Source organism: Perca flavescens, chromosome 18 (assembly GCF_004354835.1).
Source record: "Perca flavescens isolate YP-PL-M2 chromosome 18, PFLA_1.0, whole genome shotgun sequence".
NCBI lineage: Eukaryota > Metazoa > Chordata > Actinopteri > Perciformes > Percidae > Perca > Perca flavescens.
The window spans coordinates 22,819,480-22,840,791 of NC_041348.1; the positions used below are offsets into that span (position 1 = coordinate 22,819,480).

Genomic DNA, 21,312 nt, shown 5'->3' on the forward strand with positions numbered 1-21,312 from the left:
TTAACTTCTACTCATTTCCCACAACAGAAGTGAGAATGAGGTACAGTACGTACATCCATGTAAAGGCAATCGTATCTTAGAAACTCCAAAGCAAATTGTATCCATGGCAACGTTCAGCTACAGTATTTTGCAAGTTTGTACTAACGTACTAATAATTAGATAAATGCATGATTATAAAAAATGTGTCTCAAAAAAAAAAAGGTTTAGTTTAACTAGAAATAGAAAACTGCAGAGTCAGCCGAGCTGTGCTCGCACACTCCTACTGCTGGTGATGCCTGCAGTCCCGTCATGCTGGTATTTTTAAGAGTTTGTTGTATTCAGAATTCTTAAACGAGATAAGAAAATGGAGTCCAGGGAACAGAAAATAGGAATGTCAAATATAAGGCACTGAGAGAGTTGCAGTTTAGAAATAGTAGATAGAGAGGTCTACAAAGGTCGAAGTTTAAAAAGGTCTAAATCACGGTTAAGTTTTAGATGATTTTAGGGCTTTTGTTAGACCTTGCAACCATTTGTGGTGTGACTGTCTAGTTATCCATTACCAGACAGATGTTTTTGCATATTTCCAAATAACTGTTCAAGTAATTGATTTATAATACAGTAATTACAATCATTTGTTTTGGCATAAACTTTTTTTTTACTGCAGAAACCATACCGTTTTTTTTTTTTTTTTTTTTTTTTTCTTTCACACTGTGTATCTCCCTCAGTTTTTTCTACCCTCAGTCTAACTGTCACTGCCTCTGAATTTCTAGCTTGAAACAGCAGGCAATTGTTATGCAATGGAACATCATTACAAGAAAATGATTTAGATAGATGGGAGACGTGTTCTTGAATGCAAGACTGGGTTTGAAGGTCTGTTTTTCGCTCCAATAATAAAGCTCTTGTTTTGTATATGCAGTCACTTATTGACAAGGCGAACAATAGTAATAAAAGCGCAAGTGCAACTGGCCGCACTCTTTCATTTAGGAATGAATTTGAAGGTAGCCTATTTATTTAATTTGTAGTCTGATTGGCTTTTCATGATGTTGTTGCTATGGCTCTGTCTCTGCTGGCTTGGATAGAGCAAATTTATACTTTGATTGAAAATGTTGCACAAACATTTTAGCAAGCCTAAACAGATCCTGAGGGCATGGTATTTTCTGGGGCTGACTATTCATTCCATAATAAAGGTTTACATGTATTACTGTTGTTTTACCACCGCGCAAACACATAAACCATGCAAACGTTTTGCCTATGGAGTTAACGCTTTAGAGATTTGTATCTGTCTTTCACTTAGCTCAATTATAAAGTAATTTGATTATAAACTGCGGAGAATCTAATGACTAGATGCTTGTGTATATATATTTAATTTTGCATTAGATCTACATGAGAGGAATAAGTCATTTCACAAGAGGTTATTTTGATGCCTGTGCAGCAGATCATAACTAACTGCATTGAAGAATGTTTCTTTCTACACCCACGTTTTCAGAAGAAAATATGTACTCTGTTGAGGTTCTTCAAAAGACTTTCCCTCTTTTCCCGCTCTTTAGCTAACTGCAGTGAATAGCTTTTGTGGAGTATGCTGGTTTCAAAGGCACACGAAGGCCGCCTCCCACACGGAGAGCTCCACTGCGGACAAAGCAGATCAACACCCCACACTCGTGTTCCCTTCACTTTACACCTAAATCAACACAGTCAACCTGCCCTTGATTCTACCAATTTATAAAAGTATAATTTTCTAACTTTGCGGAATTGTTTTCTGAAACTGCAAAATAGCACCAGGGAACGTTTGCGCCTGAACACGCCTTGTCTTTTCACTGAACTGCCCCCGGGGGCCCAAATACATTCCCTAATTTACCGACATGCGTCTGTGGAGAGAAAAGTCCGCTGTGCGTCGGGTGCAAAATAGGAACGATACATGGTGCAGGACAAGATATGTTTGTAAGTTGGATAGGACGGAGATTTTATTAGGAAAGCTAATGTGGGTTGTTGTTTAGAGGCTGTTGTGTTTTGCAGCAGGCTGCGGTCTGTCTCAGTTTGACCATCTGCTCTGCCTTAGCTTTGGTAAAGAAAGTATAGTTATAGTTATGGCTATTTATGGCTCATGCTAAACAACTAAAGCACTTGGTTAGGAAAAGGACAATAAAAAAGGCTGTGAACTCTGTTCTTCAACTTAATAGTCAAATGTGCTACATACCCATGAACAATTCCCATTTCCGACATCAGAAATTGAAAGGGCTTCGGCCGACAATTTTCCAAAAACAGTTGATAATATTCACTTGACGCAACAATTGGCCAGGTGCGGAGAGGTGAAAGTGAGACACAGTTAGAACTCTTGTCTCACGCTCCCTTTAATCAGTTTTTTATGCAACTATTGTAATTCTGTCACTTCTCCTGAGTTTAACGAAGTGTAGTTTCGCTTTGCCAGACCCTCGTCCAAAGCACGATGGAGGAGGGTCTGGCTACTCCTCATAGCATTCGTGGATGGGAGGAAAACATGCTCTGCTTTTGTGGCATTTCTTTAAACCAATCAGAATTGTCTTGGGCGGTGCTAAACTCCGCACAGAGCCACTGCAAAATGGTTGTGCGAGAGAAAACTCAGATTGGACAGGTAGTCTAGCTAGCTGTCTCAATTTACCCTGCTGAGATCTGAGGAGCAGTCAACCATAGTCCTCATAAATCCACTGAAGTTTAAAATTCCAACACAAAGAAAGCGGAAGGAAACAGAAAATACATGCATCCGGCGGAATTTCCTGCAGCACCGGAGCAATCCCGGAAGTGGAACACGAAGGATATACGGAGTGCAACACCATGAATTCCTTCAAGGGCAGACTGTCCAAACGTGTGCACCTTTATACCCATTTGTATGCATTATTGTATCAAGACTACAAAGACAAGCAGAAGACAGCGTTTTCTTGAAAAATATCAGGGAGGCATTGTGATGCCGCCTGCAGGGAGGCTATAATGTATTTTTGCTTCACCATCAAGTTGGGTCATTTGGAGCAGCTATAAACACTTGTATATTAATATCTAATATATAAACAACCTACTTGGTTCCAAGCATACAAAACCCATTACCCATCAGTGTAATTTATGGGTTACTGGGCTTGACCCTGAATTGACTGAAAACCATTAGAAAACTACACGATTTTAATGCTATTCAGCAAATCCAATAGCTTGCCAAACTCAAACAGCAGGCCTTTGTGGAGGAGTAGGGTAGTGTGTTGTTGTCAAGTAGTGGTTTGTTTCTTTCTTCCCATAATGATTTAAAGTTCTTCTTTAAAGTCTTGCCATAGGATCATACATGGGCAAATCCAGGAACCCTTTATTTGGTCATGTGCTGTGACAACACAGGTTCTCCTGAGGAATCCTGTCTTTTTTTCCACACATTTCCCTGGTGTAGACTTCTGTTACTGGGCAACCTGACAGTGACATAGTCTGGTCATCTGTTCCCGCCTCCACGCGTCATGCCTTTACATTTCTCATGTTCCACTGCGCATATTTCATGTCCTCCTTAAATGTCAGCCACGCATAAGTAATCAAAGTTATGGAGGAAATTATGTTGTTTGGTTATGTGTCATATGTTGCTACGCATTGAGACACAGTAGGTATGTGACAAATGTAATCATGTTGACTCATAATTTATCAGCCTGTAATGTATTTACACATCTATTTTTGTGCTCCCACAATTTTCTACTTATAATTATTTTCATTTCAAATGTAGAGTACTTGAACAAATTCTTTAATAAGCTGTTTTTTTTGTTTGCATTTCATGACGTTGTTGATACCCAGAGACTAATTATTAACCTAAGATCTATTCAGTTCCTCATCTGGCAGCTCTGGATAGATACCAACAGTGTATCATAATGGAGCCTAATTTGTTTAAGGGTTGTCAGCTCATTAACTGTGACTGTTGCTTAAAAACTCACAAATTGCCTAGCCATTAGGTCTGCACCGCGTTGACTACTACTCACAGTGTCATCCTTGGTCCATGAAAGCAGCTTTAATATGTATTTCTGCCTAACAAATCTACCACATTATAAAAAAATTTTGAAATTGGGTTTTACCTCCAGAGATACAAGGCTGGGAGGTGTGATGACATCCTCAAGTGGAAGCCCCCCAATCTCAACTCTGTGGACTTTCGCCTCAAGATCACCAAAGTCGGGGGAGAAGGGTAAGTCACTGTTGCCAGGGAAACGCTCTGCCTAATAGCACCTATCATTTTGGGACGCACTAGAGTACTTCACACACACACACACACACACACACACACACACACACACACACACACACACACACACACACACACACACACATGTGCAGTTGCTATGTGTGTTGGTGTCAAAGGCAATGCTTCAATCGTTTCTTTACTATTCCATCCCATCTCACATTTCCTTTTTGCCTTGGGGTTCAATTTCTGTTACAGTAACATTACTGCAGCGTACAAACGTTCATTCCTTTCACCATCAGCGCCTACATGCGCTTTTGTCTCCAGTCCCAGGAATTTCTAATTTGCGATATGTGCCTATAAGTGCAAACACTACTGTCATTCCCATTTTCTCTCATTTTATGTTTATCTTCCTCCGCTACATAAATTATTCAGATCCACTGGTGCTCATCTTACTGTAACCCTCACTCTGGTAAACATTAGAAACATTAAAAACAAGTGCATAACTAGAAAAAACAATCATTTCCTGGAGGTCATTACAGCCTACGGATTGTATTTCTCTTATGAATTTGAAACTAGTTGTAACGTTGGGGGTAGTCTAGCTTACCAGACCTATCCAGTGTTTCCACTATATACATTTAGCAGCGGCGCACCGCCGCTTCTTCAGCTGTTAATGAAAAGTCATGAAGTCGTAATTATACGAATATACAGAGTCGTCTGCTGAACTTAAGCAAACAGTCATCCGCTCTCTCCCCCATATGATTGTGTCCAACTGGAACAATGACAGGACAGATCCCCGCTGCAGGACACATATACACCATAATAACGTTACTGTTTAAAACAATTCCAGGTTAGTATGAGTGCATACCGTTAAAACCAACATGAAAAAATTTAGTAATGTTCCCTCAGCATTTTATTTTGTTGCTAAACTGTAGGCCTATGTTAAATGAGTGGTGACTTTAAAGCGGCTGTTTGAGGTATGGTATCCTAAGGTACCGTCTATTTGCTGGATTTTCCTAAACTGAGGTTCCTAGCAAATGAGCCCACTGACGGTGACGTTATTGGTTATATTTTGGCATAATGTTATGTTAGTAATAACAGTAGTAGTGGTCATAGTGAGTGACAATGTGATAGGAGATGCACATTGCAAAATGTGTTTTGTATCTGGAATTATTCATTAGCTAGGTGTGATATCTGTAAAGCTGAACATAATCACAGTTTAGGAAAACTGAAAGATTCTTGCTGAGAGAAAGGACACTTTATCCTGGAATGTAATTGTAAGATATGATGTTTTTGAGAAACTTTTGCAAATAAAAGCAAACCTTTGCAAAAAATGGAACTACGTATTCACATAGGTTACGTTACTGTTGACAACTTTGCTAAGTGTTTATGGTGCCCAGAAGATAATCCTAATAACTTTGGTGAGCCCCTGACTTTTCCTCTAGCACCACCCCAGGTCAAAGTAGTTTTTACTTATCTAGTAAAATATTGCAACAACTGTTGGATGGATTTGCACAACGTTGTCTCCAGAGGATGAATCCTAATGGATTTGGTCATTCCCTTACTTTTCTTCTAGCGTTTTCAGATATTTACAAATTTCTTGAGAACTTTTGAATGGATTGCCATGATATTTGGTACATATATTCATGTTCCCCATAGGATGCATTGTAATAACAAAAATTAAAATTTTAAATACATTTCCAATACTTTGGTTTATGACCAAATACTTTAGGACAAAAAAAGTTGACGAAGGCTAACGACATGCTAGCAAATGCTAGCAATGCCAACACTTTAAATGTTAAAAATGAACATGTTACCTTGTAAACATCAGCATGCCATGTAAACATTGTAACATTGCTGATATTCACTTTTATCTCAAAGCACCACACTGTGCCTAGGTGCAATCTCACATTTTTGTTTGTTCTTTGATTTTTGTCAGCACAATGCACCTATCTTTGCTCTGTGTGCTTTTTCTTCAGATCAGTCTTTAAGTATTGTCTGAGTGTGAGCAAACAGACTCATAGCAGTGAGCTTTCTGGTCATGCTGCCTTTTTTCTCTGAGAGCCAGGTGACCTTAGTGACTGTCCCAGCTTTGTAGCCATGAGCCTGCCACCATTCACCAACAACAGACTGAGAGGATCACAGCAGGGTACAGTCACTCATTCTACTGCAAAGCCAGCCTGCTAGTCAGCTTCTAGACTCCTCCCTGTGTGGGAGAACACAGACGATCATTGTTGCCATTTGTTAATGTTCTGATATTTCCCCGAAAGATGAATTTTGCTGGCAGAGGAGCACCCAGCAGACCTCACTCAGTCTTGGTGTCTGTTTTCAAATCTCTCCTTAGTTACTGTCTGAGAGAGAGAGAGAGAGGGAGAGAGACATAAGGAAACAAAAATTGCTTATTCATCAGCCCACACAGTCAATGCTTGAGCACGTCTTTGTGTACCACTGAGGCACATAGTACACAGCCTTGCAAGTTTTATTACCTTCTCTAAAAGTAAGCACAGAGGCAGAAGGTGATTACTGTGCGGTAGGAGTGGAGAGGTGGAAAAGAACAAAATGGAAAGATGAAGCAATCCCAGAAAGCATGCCAGTGCCCCTCCCAAGTGTGGAATTGAACAGTCTTGAGTATTGTAAAGATGACCTTGAGTTATGGATCGTTTGAGCCAGCATTCTGTGTGAAGAAGTAATGAGTAATGGTTAGATCATTATGCATTAGGTGTGCAGTGTTTTTCAAGGACCTAGAGAAAAAGAATGGTGCCTCCTGATTGGCTTGGATTGACTCTCCAGAGGCCAGAGGACAGGATTCATGTTACAGGTCTTTCTATTCTGTGGATTCAAGTGTCATTACAGCATCCCGATCCATACTTTGTGTAAAGGAACCCAGTCAGGTACTTTCACGTGAATCTGTCTGATGTAAAAGCATCAAAGTGAAGTCAACAACATGAGATCAATGCTTTTATTCTTGACTATATTACCGTGATAATTCATCTCATTTACAACATTCCACGATGTGACATTTATGGTTTTGAGTGAAAAGATCAAACCATCATAGACAGTGTTCGAACTATACCATGGCCTTTAGCCTCGTGCGCTTGCGACTTACAATGACTAACGGTACAGATCCACTTGTCCGTGCGACGCTTCTGTTGAGTTGCGCTCCACTCTATTCCTATGGGTGACGTCAAGCGACTTCAACGCACACGCAAAGCATTCCGGGAAGGCAGCGCAACATTTGAGAAAATGTGGCGCATCAAAAAGCTGGCCGATGCCCAGCTTTATGCAAATTAATCCGTTGAACGCGACGCGACTATCCAGTAGAAGTAGAGCACAGAGGTCTCCTCTGATCACTTCTCCCTCCAAATTTCAAAATTCGACCGGGAAGACACAACATTCCCCGCTGGACCCGCCCATAGCTGTAATTGAGGAACGTACAGATGAGGGGAGGCGTCGCGACACCACGCGACATTCGTGTCGCAAAAGTAGATCTGTACCGTTGCAAAAATACATAACCGCTACAAGTGTATGCACTACAGGACTTACCCTATTATACTTATAATATCGACAGGAATAGATAGGTCAAATAGCAAACAGCCAGCCACAAATAGTCTGTCTTTGAGGTTTCACATGAACAACGGTTAAAGTTACTCAGGCTACCGAAGAATACTATAATTCCTCCGTTCAATTAGACCTTAGCACGCACCCCAAGCTTCCATCCTTAACAAACAGCCATGTATATGGACTCTTCCAGTCTCTCCACTGCTGGCCGTTCCAATTTAACGGGAGAGAGAGGAGCAAGAGGGGTTAGGATCACCTTCAGCCAGAGAGGACATTATTTCTTCAGCTTCTTCTTTCGTTGTCACCCACGGTGGGAGATGTGCTAACAGGGCTTGCAACAAGTGAATTAGTCGTGGTGTTAACGTCATCGCTACACAATTTCTTAGTAAAACCAAAATTGATTAAACTGCCTTGTTTTCTTTTTGCCATGGCTATATGATGCTTACTGAAGAATGGATTTCAAGGACTTTGCGCGCCGGTTAATGGCCTCGTTTATATTTTTTCTGCGAATCTTTGAGTTAACATGTAGCCTACTAAACATGAGTTGAATTTGCACCGCAGCGCCGCCACGCCTTGATGCTCATAACATGAATAGCATGTATAGTTATCTTTATTGAAGTGAATTAGGTTTAAATCGCTATCATGCATGAATGAATGATATTTTTGCAGTTTTACACATAATAATCACGATGATCAAATTACACAAAACTGAAATTGCACGTCAAAATGACACATTGTCAATATTTTTAGAGACCCCCCAAAATTTCACAAATCACGTTTTCAGGGGAGCCCATGTCTTATTAAGGAGCCTAGCTCCCCCCGTAGTTCGCACCCTGATCATAGAGACCCTGCATGGTTTTATGATGTAAGATTTTAGATTATTTTTGCGAGGTCAACTGTAGGATGCACATTTGCTGCTGAGAAGGACTTGGGTAGAAAAGATGTTTAGTGTAATTCAGAGCAAGTGGATCTGAGAGGTCAAGAGAGCCTTTGCTCGCAGCATTTCAGCCGTCAGCACAAACATGAAGGATGATGTAGAACAAACATGGAGCCTGTCTTTGGACTCTGAACTGTGAACGGATTTCTCTGTATGGACACAAAAATTTGACCAAGGCTATCTCCAATTGCATGTCATCACTGGGAGTGTGTCGCCTGAACTCCAGCTTACACATTTTGTCTAAGTGTTCCACTGTTGAACAGACTTGTTTTTTGTGCCTGTGTTCACAGTATTTATTAATTAATATTCATTATGTCATAATGGCTACACTTGGCATATTATTATAATGTTTGAGTTTTTGTTATTGTCAACAAATCCATTAAAATACCAAAACCAACAATGCGTTAGTCCATCGCTCAATATTTAATTGCTTATTTATGTAATGTTTATTTTTATATCGCCAAGTGTATAGCATGGAGCAGTGCCACATAACACAGCATTTATAGCCTACGTTTACAATTCCCACTCCTAAATGGACCTTCATACAAATACACTAAACTCAACAGGAAAAAAAATCACAAAACAGCACAAAACACAAACAATGGCACAATAAAACTCAATGAGAAACTCCGGATCATTCAGTACCCCTGTTCCCTCTTTATATGGTGTTATAACTTGAGTGGTCCCATTCATGATCCATTTAGAGTTATGTTAAATAGGAGTCACCGAGCCAAAAAAACTGAGAGCTACCACCTCATTACTCTTAGACTTCTGCCCTCAGCCAAACTGAAAATGAATATATAGTGTACTTAGTATACTTACATTTTTCATAAAACAAGTCTGAAAACAGCTGGGCGCTGTGGTTTATAGCAAGCATTACTCAAACAGGAGAAAAATAGTGCATTTGCTGGGGACTATTTTCAGCTGCCAATTAATACACATTTGGTACGCTACTGAGTATTTACATCAAGACAGTATGTGTGATTGACTCAAAATAAAGTACACTGCGCTCATGTTCATGGTAATGAAGGAACATTGCAATGCTGTGACTCATTGATGTGATTTGACTAAATTGGAGGCATTTGTCACAGAGGAATAGGCTATATCAGGCTTGGATACACAGACAATACTTGATCAATTAATTGATAATATTGGGATTTGTTAACACTAACAAAAATATAAATACCAGCCTCATCCTTAAACTTAGAGAAGAAAAAATAAGTGCAGAGAAGAGCGCTCTGATACATTTACAGGTGTGTTAAGGTAAGGCAGGTAGGCAATATAGGATACACATTTGTCATAATTTACTGTCTTGCTTGTCTAGCTAGGCAATATAGTTTTTTTTTATACTTTTCCATCTGAGAAACAGCACCGTGGCCACTTCTTTTACACAGTACCTCATATTCATTTATTTTTGACATTATAGTTTTTTTTTTTGTATTAATTATTTTACTTCTATGGATTTATGAATCATTTGACACAGCACAGCCTTTAGGTAATACAGGTCTGATTGCAGTCTGTTCAAAGGCTACCATGACATTTAACAGCATCTTGATTGTTAAACAAAAACCCTGCCTTGTGCTGGAGTTTTGTTTTCATCAGAATTCTGTGTTGTTAAGGTCTTTCATTTAAACATAATTTATCTATAGGACCCTAACTCAAAGATATGATGTTGGCAGTGTAATTTAAGACCGCAGGACTTTCAGGACTTTAAACATTCAGATTCTGAATGGAACAACAACTAAGCATCGTGAAACAGCAGAATATGTTCTTTGGAGGCACTCTAATATATACTCTTATCTGTTTCATTGACAAAATCTCATTGATATCTTTGCTTTAGATAACGTTGCTTTAGAAGAGTGTTCCATGATCAGTCCTGCAGGTTTAGGAAAGTGGTATTTGACACACAACATGTTAGTCAGAGGTATTAATGGACTCTGTCTTGTGAGGTCTTAGCACGTGGCAGTATCCATCACTGCATGGCTATTTGGCTCTCTTAATGTCTACTGCTGCTTCCTTCCTGCTTGTGTTAGCTATCATTACACAGGAGGGGGCTAGGGTGGATGGGGAGATGGTCTCCGGTTTCAGCTCCAATTGAAATCTCTGAATGAGGTGCATCAGACTACGAAGCCCCACTGTTGTTTAGCTCAATAGACCCTCATTATTTCCGTTCTAAAAATGGTTAACTAATATGAAACCAGTGCTCATTCACCCAGTCTATAACAGCAGAAATAGTGTCTGGAAATTACAACGGGCACATCATGGTGTGTGTTTTTGGTGGAGGGAGGCAAGGAGAAGTGTGTGATTAAGACATCTGTTGGGCATCATTATGTCTCAATGATGAGACATAAATACTGCACAGACACATGTTCACGGTGCTGGGAGACGCACACACACAAGACTACTGCACATATAAACCACAATATAGTCTGAGTTAACTGTGCTGAGTGCTCAGTCCTCTAACAGACATATACAGTACTGTATTAATCCTTGTGTTCAATCTATATAGGTGTTCCATAGATTTATTATTGCCTTGGAATCTGAACGTGCCCATACTGTAGTATTCTCTGTAAGTTTCGAGCACGCAGAGAGACAGAAGGGCGCAGAGAGGTGTAATCTCACATCTCTGCCGATCTGTTACTAGCTGGAAAAATGGAAGTGGTGTAGAGATTTATTTGCATCGTTACCACTCAGATATTCTCGTGTTGAGGGTGTTAACCATGATCTTTTTGTCTTTGTAGGCTACTTCCACAGACTGTCGGCTTGCTCTACGTCGGCAGCTATGACAGGCCCTTTGCAAAGATGAAGGTGAGAAAATAAATGTCTTGCTTTGTTGAATTCAACCTCGTGCCAACAAGCCAAAGCCCCATGGGCTTTTCCTGCTTACCTTTTTTAAAATTTTTGTTTTGTTGGAAATACGTAGCTCCCAAGAATAAAAGAAATGCATTCGTTTTTTTTCTTCATCTGTTACTGCATGACGTGAAGAAGTTATATAGCTGTTCTTTTATTACTAATTGTAATGTATTTTATCAGATTTTAGTAAAAAGCTTATCTGTTTTCTGATCCACTCGTTTTAATTTGATGTTAATGCAAACGTAACACATTCTCTCTAGTTACCTGTTGTCTTGATACTGTACATTCAGGATCATATACATGTGCACAAGTTTAATCAGTATAACAACATACTTATTTCTCTGAGTTTATCTTTTTAACAGAAATACTTTTATCATTCACCAATTCATTTGCTATGTTTTATTTTGTAATATGTTAAGCCGCCGTCGGTGACACACAACACTTCCTGCACAGATGTTTCACGCTGGTGGATTGGTATGCGCTTCTGAAATGATGCAACGCTGGCTACTCTATACCTTTTGCTGAACATATAGATATAGATACAACAGTACCTACATATCTGTTTACTAATTGTTTAAACTAGTTGACAGTTTAAACAATCGAGTGATGAAAAGAGGGTTTCCAACAAGCATTAATACAAACAACATTCTTATTATATATTTTCATAGCTTAAATGAACTAATCACTCATTGTAATCTATAAATAAATATGTAAGTAATTCTTATCATACTTTTAACTAGCGCTAAAACAGTTAATTGATTACTCAACTAGACAATCGACAGAAAAGTAATCTGCAACTATTTTGATAATTTATTAATTGTTTAAGTTAATTCATTTGTTCCAGCTTTTTGATTGTGGGGATTTGCTGCTTTTCTTTGTCTGATGTGATAGAATTTGTTTGTTTTAGACTTTTAGTCCGTCAAAACAAGCTTTTGGAATCAACATAATGTGTTGATGTGATTCCTTCAGGGCTATGCTCTGTGATATGCTCTACTGCAGAGAGGCATTTGTCAGCTGTACTTAACACGGTGAGACTGCTTTCAATGATTTCGCTGTTAGATGTCATTGATACACATGCATTGTATTATATAGATTCACACATAATCAGACCTTTGACCTGCAGTAACACAGACTCAAGTCAAGTGCACTCCATAGTAACTAGCCTCTCATCTCCATTGGGCTCTTATGGGAATTCACTTATCTGGGGTGGAGAACAGCTTGAGGAGCAGCATGATAGAATTATTACATTTTGTTCTATAATTTCTATTTTTATGTAAATGTCTATAAAGCTATTATAGTATATGGAAATGTGCCACTTTGAGTAAATGACTCTTATGTAAATATGTATTCCTTCCAATAGTCACAGTCATGCTTTAGAAACACAGTAAATGAGTGTTTCCTTTCTCTCTGGCGCTGTCACTGTTACTGGTATTGCCAGATTCCCATGTATCAGCCCTTGGCTCTGTATCTGAACAAGGTTCTCTGTTTGCTCTTCTCAGGGAGACAGAGCTGCAGCCCTAGGGTCATCTTCAGTCGGCTTTCATGTTGCTATTTTTGTGGTGAAATGTGTTTTACAGTTAGTTCAAGTGTGAATATGCTTGAAAGTTGTAATTACATGCCAGAACGGGACACATGACTTGTTTGTATGAAGCCGGCTGTGCACCACCACAAAGTAGTTTTGATATTCATTGCCTTGCCCATGGGCATGTTAGTACATTAATGTCGATGTGTCGATTAGATGTAATTTGGGCCACATCCAGGCTCATTTGAAAGCATCGGGCTGCTGGAAAAAAAGAAACCAAATTTTTCTGTAATTAGAGAGATGTCCTAATCTTCATGAAAACCTGTTTTATTGGCTCGATTCTTCCAATTTAGCTGTTGTTGGCACCTACAGGGAATCATTAAAATGAATTTTGGAAGGGAGTTTTCATGATGACTCATCAGGTCAGCCTTTCGAAAAGAGCAGCAATCTGAAAACATTTTGTGTAACCACTATAGGTTGAGGAGTGTTTATTACCACGAGCTATTTATGAATTAATGTATGTTGAAGATACAGTTGTAAACGTGTAGATGCAAGCTTTACGGATTACATTTACATTGTATCTCCTCAGATCCAATGACGTAATCACAGAAATTCAGCCTTCTTTTGTTTATCACCTTTTAATTATGTTGCAACTGAAGTTCTTTCCACTACATTCATAGATTAGTAAATCAGGTGTAGTCCTTACAGCATAACTTAGGTTTTATTTTTGTTGCTCCTGCTGTTGGTTCAATCAGCTATGATCGACCTATTTGACTTACTGTACTTGCCCTAGTCTTAAACTAATAGTTCATCATTTTCGGAAATTAGCTTATTTCTTCGCGAGTGTCTGTACATTAGATATGAAACCACAGACAGCAGCTGGTTAGCTTTAGCACAAAGACTTGAAACAGGGAAACCGCTATTCTGGCTCTTTGTTACCTTTGGACAGAGCCAGGCTAGATGTTTCCTGCTGTTTCCAGTCTTAGTGCTAAGCTTGTTGCCTCATTGGACCCGTTATAAGCCATGTCCCCTTTCGAGATCTCAGCGACTACTTTGAGTACAATGTTATAAAACCAATAGAACCATTGTGATGAACCACTAGTTTCTACTCTTCAGTCCTTCTGAGTGTCATTATTCCAGTTCTGACTTCTTGAAAAGGTAGATCTTGCTAAAGCCTGGTAGAAGTAATGGCTATTGATTCCCCATTTAGGTTTATTCTCACCACTTCATGGAGTCAACTCCCTGTGAAGAAATTTATGTGGCCTTTTGAGTACATCTCATTAATCATAAATAATTTGAATGGTGCCTGGCAGATCTAGTCAGCAGAGACTGAGATAAGAGCAGCTCTCTGTCACAGACCAGCTGCTTTGATGAAGCTGTGAGAGTTTGGCAGCACCTGAGAACAAGTATTTTTCTGTTAAATGAACCGTAAGACTTTCTGATTGAACTGCAATTAAAGTATTTGAATAGCTTTTCATTTTCTGATAATTTGTCAAAGTTTGTTTGCCCACAGCTTTTTGTAAATTACTTGAAATGTGGGATTAAGAAAAATGAATACTGTCAGACTACCTGTAATTGAACACGCTTTCCACAGAAAACAGTCAATTGTGCTGCATAACAGAACAAACCAATCATTTAGAAGTTTGGGAGGTAAAAAGACAATTATCTGGCTAGTTAATTTCTTTTGTTAACTGTCAAACCTGTCAATGTACACCCTCATTTGCCTCAGTTACACATTATTTGCTATAATTAGTTTTTCTCCTCGGAAATCTCCTTGGGTCTACTTTGACAGTCAGTCTGAACACTGACATCATAATATGTGTTGATAAGGAGTCTCTGAGTCCTTGTGCTGCCATGTGCTCTCTGACCCAGCAATTTAGGGCCACATATGGCTGTTATTGAACCTAATAATTACGTTGTAGCTAATGGAACATGTGAGGTGAATATTTTAACAGTTTGCTGAGTCACTCAGTTGAGTAGTGCATATTTTAGCAGGAGCTGCTTTAATGTACTGAAGACATCTAATGTATTCTGTTAGCATATAAAGCATATTAAAGATTGAACATTTGTTTCAATACCGTCCATCACTTATGAGAGAGTTTGCTCATGTTCCTTCTTTTGCATCTTATATCCACTCCTTATTTATATATTCTTTCATCCAATTTCACGTTATTAAAATGGACCCGAGTTCTGCCCAACACAGAGCCGCAGGCCGGTTCTGATTAAGTCTCAAAATAAAACAAAAGCGGGGTCAGTTGAAAAGCAATGTAGGGGAAAACAAAGCAGCTTTGCAAGAAAATCCCAAACTTTGAGTCTTTGCTCATCCATGTCGCTATCTCTAGAAAACTCCTGTAATAAACTATAGCCCGATGTACCAGTACAGCTGTCCCCACAGATCCCAGTATTTGATAAAGAAGCAGGTTGACTGTCTGTTGTGTTGTGCACAGACTAGTAAAAGGTCATATACTTCCAGTAGTCTGTAGTTGTTTGCTTTCGTCCCAGTTTCTGCTTTACTGCATGATTCAGAATAGCCGTGTTTGTTTAGTGTCAGGGATGAAAACTCGGTGCTGTTGTCCCTGACTTTGGGTGAGATTATCAGGGGACACAGTGGCTTGTACTGTTAATTAATGCGGTGCAACTGCATTTATAATTAATATGTTGAATCCAGGAAGTGACTTAAGCGTTTTAAGGACATGAGCCTGTGCTTAAAGGAAATAACTTTGCATTTTGGGATCTACACTTATTTGCTTTCTTACTGCGACTGAGATGAGAAGATCAATAACTCGTTCATATCTGTATGCTAATTATGGAGCTAAAGACCCAGGAGCTTAGCTTAGCATAAGGACTGCAAGCAGGAGGAAAACGGGTGTTATGGCTCTCTCCCAAATTAAAAATAAAATGTATATATTACAGTTAATCAATCAGACTTAGAGAGATTTGGAGGTGAGTGAACTTTCTAAGGGTATAACAGTCATAATGCGTGTTCTGCCTGAAGACCACTAAGTGTGTTTATACATTTCTGTTTTTGTATGAATTAAACAAAGGAGACACATCATGTTAACTACACTAGAAGGACGCTCTGAGAATGCAGACCTCCGGCAATGCATGCCCTTTCTCACAATGTTTATGTAGTGTGTATTTTACTGCGTAGCTGCCTGGATCCTTCTCTGTACTAAAGTGGTATGAGTATCATTTAACTCAGAAAAAAAGTGAATAAGTGTATACTAATCCTTCAAAGGGATTGCACCCAAGATTATTTTCTATACAGTATTTCAAGTATTGGCACTAAAAATGAAATAACTGATTAGTTATTTCATTCAAGACTGCAGCTTTTTGTATTTCTTATGTCTATATATAATCATCCAAACCAGCTAATGTTACAAACGAAGGACACACATTGTTCCCATACAAGTAGCTAGCATGAAACTCACATCTCTTAAAAGGATGTAAATGATAAAAATATTCACACAACAAAAAAGACGACTGGCAGCACTATCTTTCCCTCTTGTTGGTGTTGTTTGTAGTTTGTAAATCAGATTAAATATTGGAACAGAAAGGCAGAAAGACGGATCTCTTCTGCTCTGCAGTAGTGCAACACTGGCTGCTAAGGAGTTCTACTGCCAAAGTCCCCGATAACTGGTGGCACACGTGTGCTGCCATAATGAGACGGATTTGGACGGATTAAGCACCAAGTGGTGATGGAAAATGGCAGCCAACATGTCACCCTTCACCAGCAGGAAGAGCTCCCAGTCTGTAGCAGAGCGTCCTGCCCGCTTGTACTGCCTTTCACAGTTCTCTGGCAGCTTGTTGTATCGAGCTTTAGGAAAGCTTTGTGAGTCTGTCTCTCCTTTAGTCCGTCTGTTCTTCTCCAAATACAGAGATATTTGATTTGCAGTTAGTCTTATTATTGTGTTGTTTGTCTTTTAAACTGAGATCAAAGAAAAATGTTGTGGAGAAAAATCAGAGTTTTGAAATGATGACAATGACTAATTAGGCATTCCCGTAAGTTATATTTCAAGATCGTAATCTGAAATCCAAAAACTAGCATCTCTCTCAGTCTTGCTTCCTGTGTCCTGTGTGATTTCGATCCCCCACTGTGAGCCCAGCTGCCCCACAGTCCAGGATCACACAAGCTCCTACTTTGTATTTTATCGTTTGCCAAACGCCGCTGTTTTCCTGGCATTGATGGTCAGCTTCTGACAGCGAGGGTCACACTAAGCCCTGGAGGTCAGCCTCTTTGTCTCTTGAGTCTCCACTTTCCAATTATTTGTTAGATTAGTGATTAGTTGTTTGATCTAGAAAATGTCAGAAAATGACAATCAGTGCTTCCCAAAGCCCAAGATGACTTCCTCAAATGTCTTGTTTTGTCCCAACTCAAATATATTCAGTTTACTGTCATAGAGAAGTGAAGAAACTAGATTATATGCACATTTAAGAAGCTGGAATCTTATACTTTTTATTTATTTATTTATTTATTTATTTTTTAAATGGCTCAAACCGATTAATCTATTATCAAAATGATTGGCAATTAATTTAATAGTTGACAACTAATCGATTGATCGATTATTCTTTGCAGCTACTCGTCACACAACCTTTCAGCACAATATATATCTCTGCGTGATGAAGGTGAAAGGAGCACTTGTTGCATTTAATTATTTCAGCTGCACTTTTTTGGATTTTCCATGTTCCATGTTTTATAAAATCCTCTCAGTGAGACTCAGTCCCTCGACAAATAAACAACGGATGCTCAAATGTCGTCTTTGACTCATACTTGATCTTCAGTATTGTGTGCAATTTTCATATCCTTCAACTGTGTTACAGTGTGCTCAGTGCTTAGAATTGATTTTGTTTTCAAAGCAGAATATGATGTAATAAGTCAGTGATACTGTGTAGCTCAGTAGGAGGAGCAGGAACTGTTGCACTGCTTTGTTGAGGTCTGTATCATAGCGATACAGACACACTCGGTATCTGTCTGTATTTATGTAGAATCACACCAGTTTGGGCTCAAATTCTAAAGTAGGAGTCATTTATGTTATTTAATATAAAACATCTGTTAAATTCTGTCAAGAATGGGAACATTGAAATCTTCTCACACCTTAACAGCAGTGAGCACACAACTAATCAGTTAAAATAAATATTCTCATTTGTATGATTTGGTTTACGTGGAGCATCTTGGCCTACACACACTAAACAGGAATATTATTCTGTTTTTACATTACAGAGACTTCAATATTCTCGTCCTTTTATAGAATATAATTTGGTACAGAGTGTGAAAGTTCATTCTTCATTATTTCATTGTTTGTTTAGGTAAAATGTGTATTAAGCTCTTGTACAGCAATGCTCTGAGTTCACTTCCAAGAAGGATATACAAAACAGCAATACAAACAATAAAATATAGAAAAACTGCTACTAAAAGTATTCAATGGTAAGTAGTAATCGCAAAAGTGAAGATATAACTTGCAGCATATTGATGTCATGTTTGAAACACAGTTACTTGTGCAAATCCTTGTGAGCTGTTGTCTTTCATCAGTGCAGCAGCATGTCTCAAAATAAATTAGAGGGTTCATAATTTTCTCGAGCAATGGTGACAGCAAGAAGAAAATAAAATGACACTGGTGTCTCATTCAGTGTTTTAAAGTAAAAACCATGTGTGTCCTTTCATCTTTGTCTTCACAGGCCACTAAAGAGCTAAAACAGTACGACAACAAGATCATCGAGTGCACCTTCGCCAATAACACCTGGGTGTTCATGAGGCAGCGGGTGGACAAGAGCTTCCCCAACTCCTACGAAACAGCGATGGGTGAGACTTTGTCCTTCTCTGTCCGGCAGTTATTCATATTTAATATCGCACTGTCTCCTCCATCTGAGGGAATAACAACCAGTCAGCGTGCATTCGTGTCTGGAGGGGCAGATGTTTTACTGTGTACTCATGGCTAGACTGTCTGCAGACAGTCTAGCCTGAAAAATTATCGCCTGACTGCAGTTCCCCTCATCTCTACGGAGCATCTTGCAGCTCATCGTTTAAGTTTAACGGCATACACCTTTAATGTTTTGGTTCACTCTCAATGTTCTCATGACCTGGTTTCCTGAAAAAGCTCTGACAACGTTGGCGACTAGCTGGTAAACATATTGGAGCATTTAGCAGCTAAAGAGCCAGACATTTCCCTCAAGAGCTGGTGGGGACCAAAACGGAGCTAAAACGAGAGTTAATATCAAACTTGCATTTGTCGGGTGGCTGGAAACACAACTTCAAATGAATGCTGTCTGCTGGGCGTGTAAGCAACAGTTTATTAAACTGTTCACCATGTGTAGAAAAGGCCCCAAAGTTATGTTAGTGTTGCTGTTATTTAGTTGACCATATGGTGTTTCTATTTTTCACATTTACTCCGGTTTATTCAGTGCTTGTAACAGGGTAGCCAAATCGCTTGCTGGTTTGTATATTATAGCTGACGTCACACAGTTAATAAGCAGTATGATAAAGTTAGTTGGTCAGTTGGATTGTGGTTGTGAGCAGCACCTTTCTTCAGAGTGTGCATAAATGAGAAGAAAACCACACACACACACACACGAAAGAGGAAGAAATAAACAGAATAAGAACCATCTCAGCTCTTCATTTTATACTCTGGAATATTTGGCCTTAAGTGGTGTTCTGGCCGATACACCTGAGTGAACGTGGTGATAAACCCAGAACTAGCACCTAGTCTGAGTGTCTACCCATTATCTTCACTACACCATGTAAAATGATTCGCAAAAAAAAAAATCATTATAAAAAGGTTATTGAAGCCAATAGTGTAATTAAAGCAGATATAAATAGTTCTTAGATCCAGCTTGTCATTATTCTTTCAGCATTTTGATAAAGCCTTTTTTTTAAGTTTTATAATGTTAAAGGTCCCATGGTATGAAAATTTCACTTTTTAACATTAATATGGGTTCCCCCAGCCTGCCTATGGTCCTCTAGTGGCTAGAAATGGTGATAGGTGTAAACCGAGCCCTGGGTATCCTGCTCTGCCTTTGAGAAAATGAAAGCTCAGATGGGCCGATCTGGAATCTTCTCCTTATGAGGTCATAAGGAGCAAGGTTACCTCCCCTTTCTCTGCTTTGCCCGCCCAGAGAATTTGGCCCACCCATGAGAGAGAGACATCATGGCTTGCAAACAAGCAAAGTGGCAGTTGGTCAAGGTATATAGAGGTTTACTCCTCGACACAGCGGCCGCCGGTTCAACTCCAACCTGCGGCCTTTTGCCCTCTCTCTCCCCTTTCATGTCTTCAGCTGTGTCTCCAAATAATGTCTCCATCAGTTTTATTTATTATTTATGTCACTGTTCAATAAAAGAAAAACAAAGATCAACTCGGATTTGAACAAAACTTTTTTTCTGAAATGGTCCATTACACAGCTATAAGCTTCTTGAAAAAACAAATAGAGGAAAACAAAGAGGGAGCAAGACTGATAACGAAAACAAAAATAATGGTTTACCACAGTAATAAACCTTGTTTGTTTTTTTAAGATTATTTTGGAGTCTTTTTCCCTTTATTAGATAGTGACAGTGGATAGACAGGAAAGTGGGGAGAGAGAGAGAGAGGGAGGGTTTGACACGCAGCAAAGGGTCGCAGGTCGGATTCGAACCATGGCCGCTGCAAAGGACTCAGCCTACATGGGGTGCACGCTCTACTGGGTGAGCTAGAGGCCGCCCCAATAAACCTTATTTGTGTGTAGCACTTAAACCCTAAATGCTGACTTTCCAATGCCTGACATGGTGGCACATAAAAGTACAAATTGAAGCAATAAAAACGGGAAGCACAAGCGAGAGAAAATACATTTAAAGAATGAATTGAATTGATAGAAGAATATAGAAAAGATTGTACTGAATTATTGAGCTTTAGCCTCAGGCAGGCTGTTGTGCAGCTTTGGAGCCCTTTTATCTAAAATCCAAACAGATAGCGTTGCATTTCTCCTCAAGCTGACAACAACACTGTGTTCTATTTAGAAACTACACAGTCTAGTCTATGTGTTGTTGGAATCATGGAATGGTCATGAATGTTCTGATATGTTACCATGGGATGTTACCATAGTTGCTATGCCTGACAAGCTTTGCATTATATAATGTCACAAATGGTGTTTACAGTGAATATGGTTGTAGACATAGATATATGTCACATCTATTGTCTTATATCTATGGTGGCAGATCTATCTATCAACATTAGTAGTACGTTTTGAAACAATCTGTCCTTTATTTCAGACTTTTAGCTTGCGGCCATTGTTTTTGCCCAGCCCAGATTTTAGCAGCTGTAGCTAGCTAGT

At 39.2% G+C, this 21,312-nt stretch overlaps 1 protein-coding gene across 2 annotated transcripts in view; it reads left to right on the forward strand.

Moving 5' to 3' along the window:
* The window catches only part of rngtt (RNA guanylyltransferase and 5'-phosphatase), an 88,732-nt gene that overhangs the window by 66,564 nt on the left and 856 nt on the right, over window positions 1-21,312 (forward strand). For both annotated transcript variants that reach the window (XM_028605866.1, XM_028605867.1), the window contains 3 exons: window positions 4,050-4,150; window positions 11,381-11,447; window positions 18,691-18,814. In XM_028605866.1, the coding sequence (XP_028461667.1) occupies window positions 4,050-4,150; window positions 11,381-11,447; window positions 18,691-18,814 (292 nt within the window). The remainder of the gene's footprint in view (window positions 1-4,049; window positions 4,151-11,380; window positions 11,448-18,690; window positions 18,815-21,312) is intronic.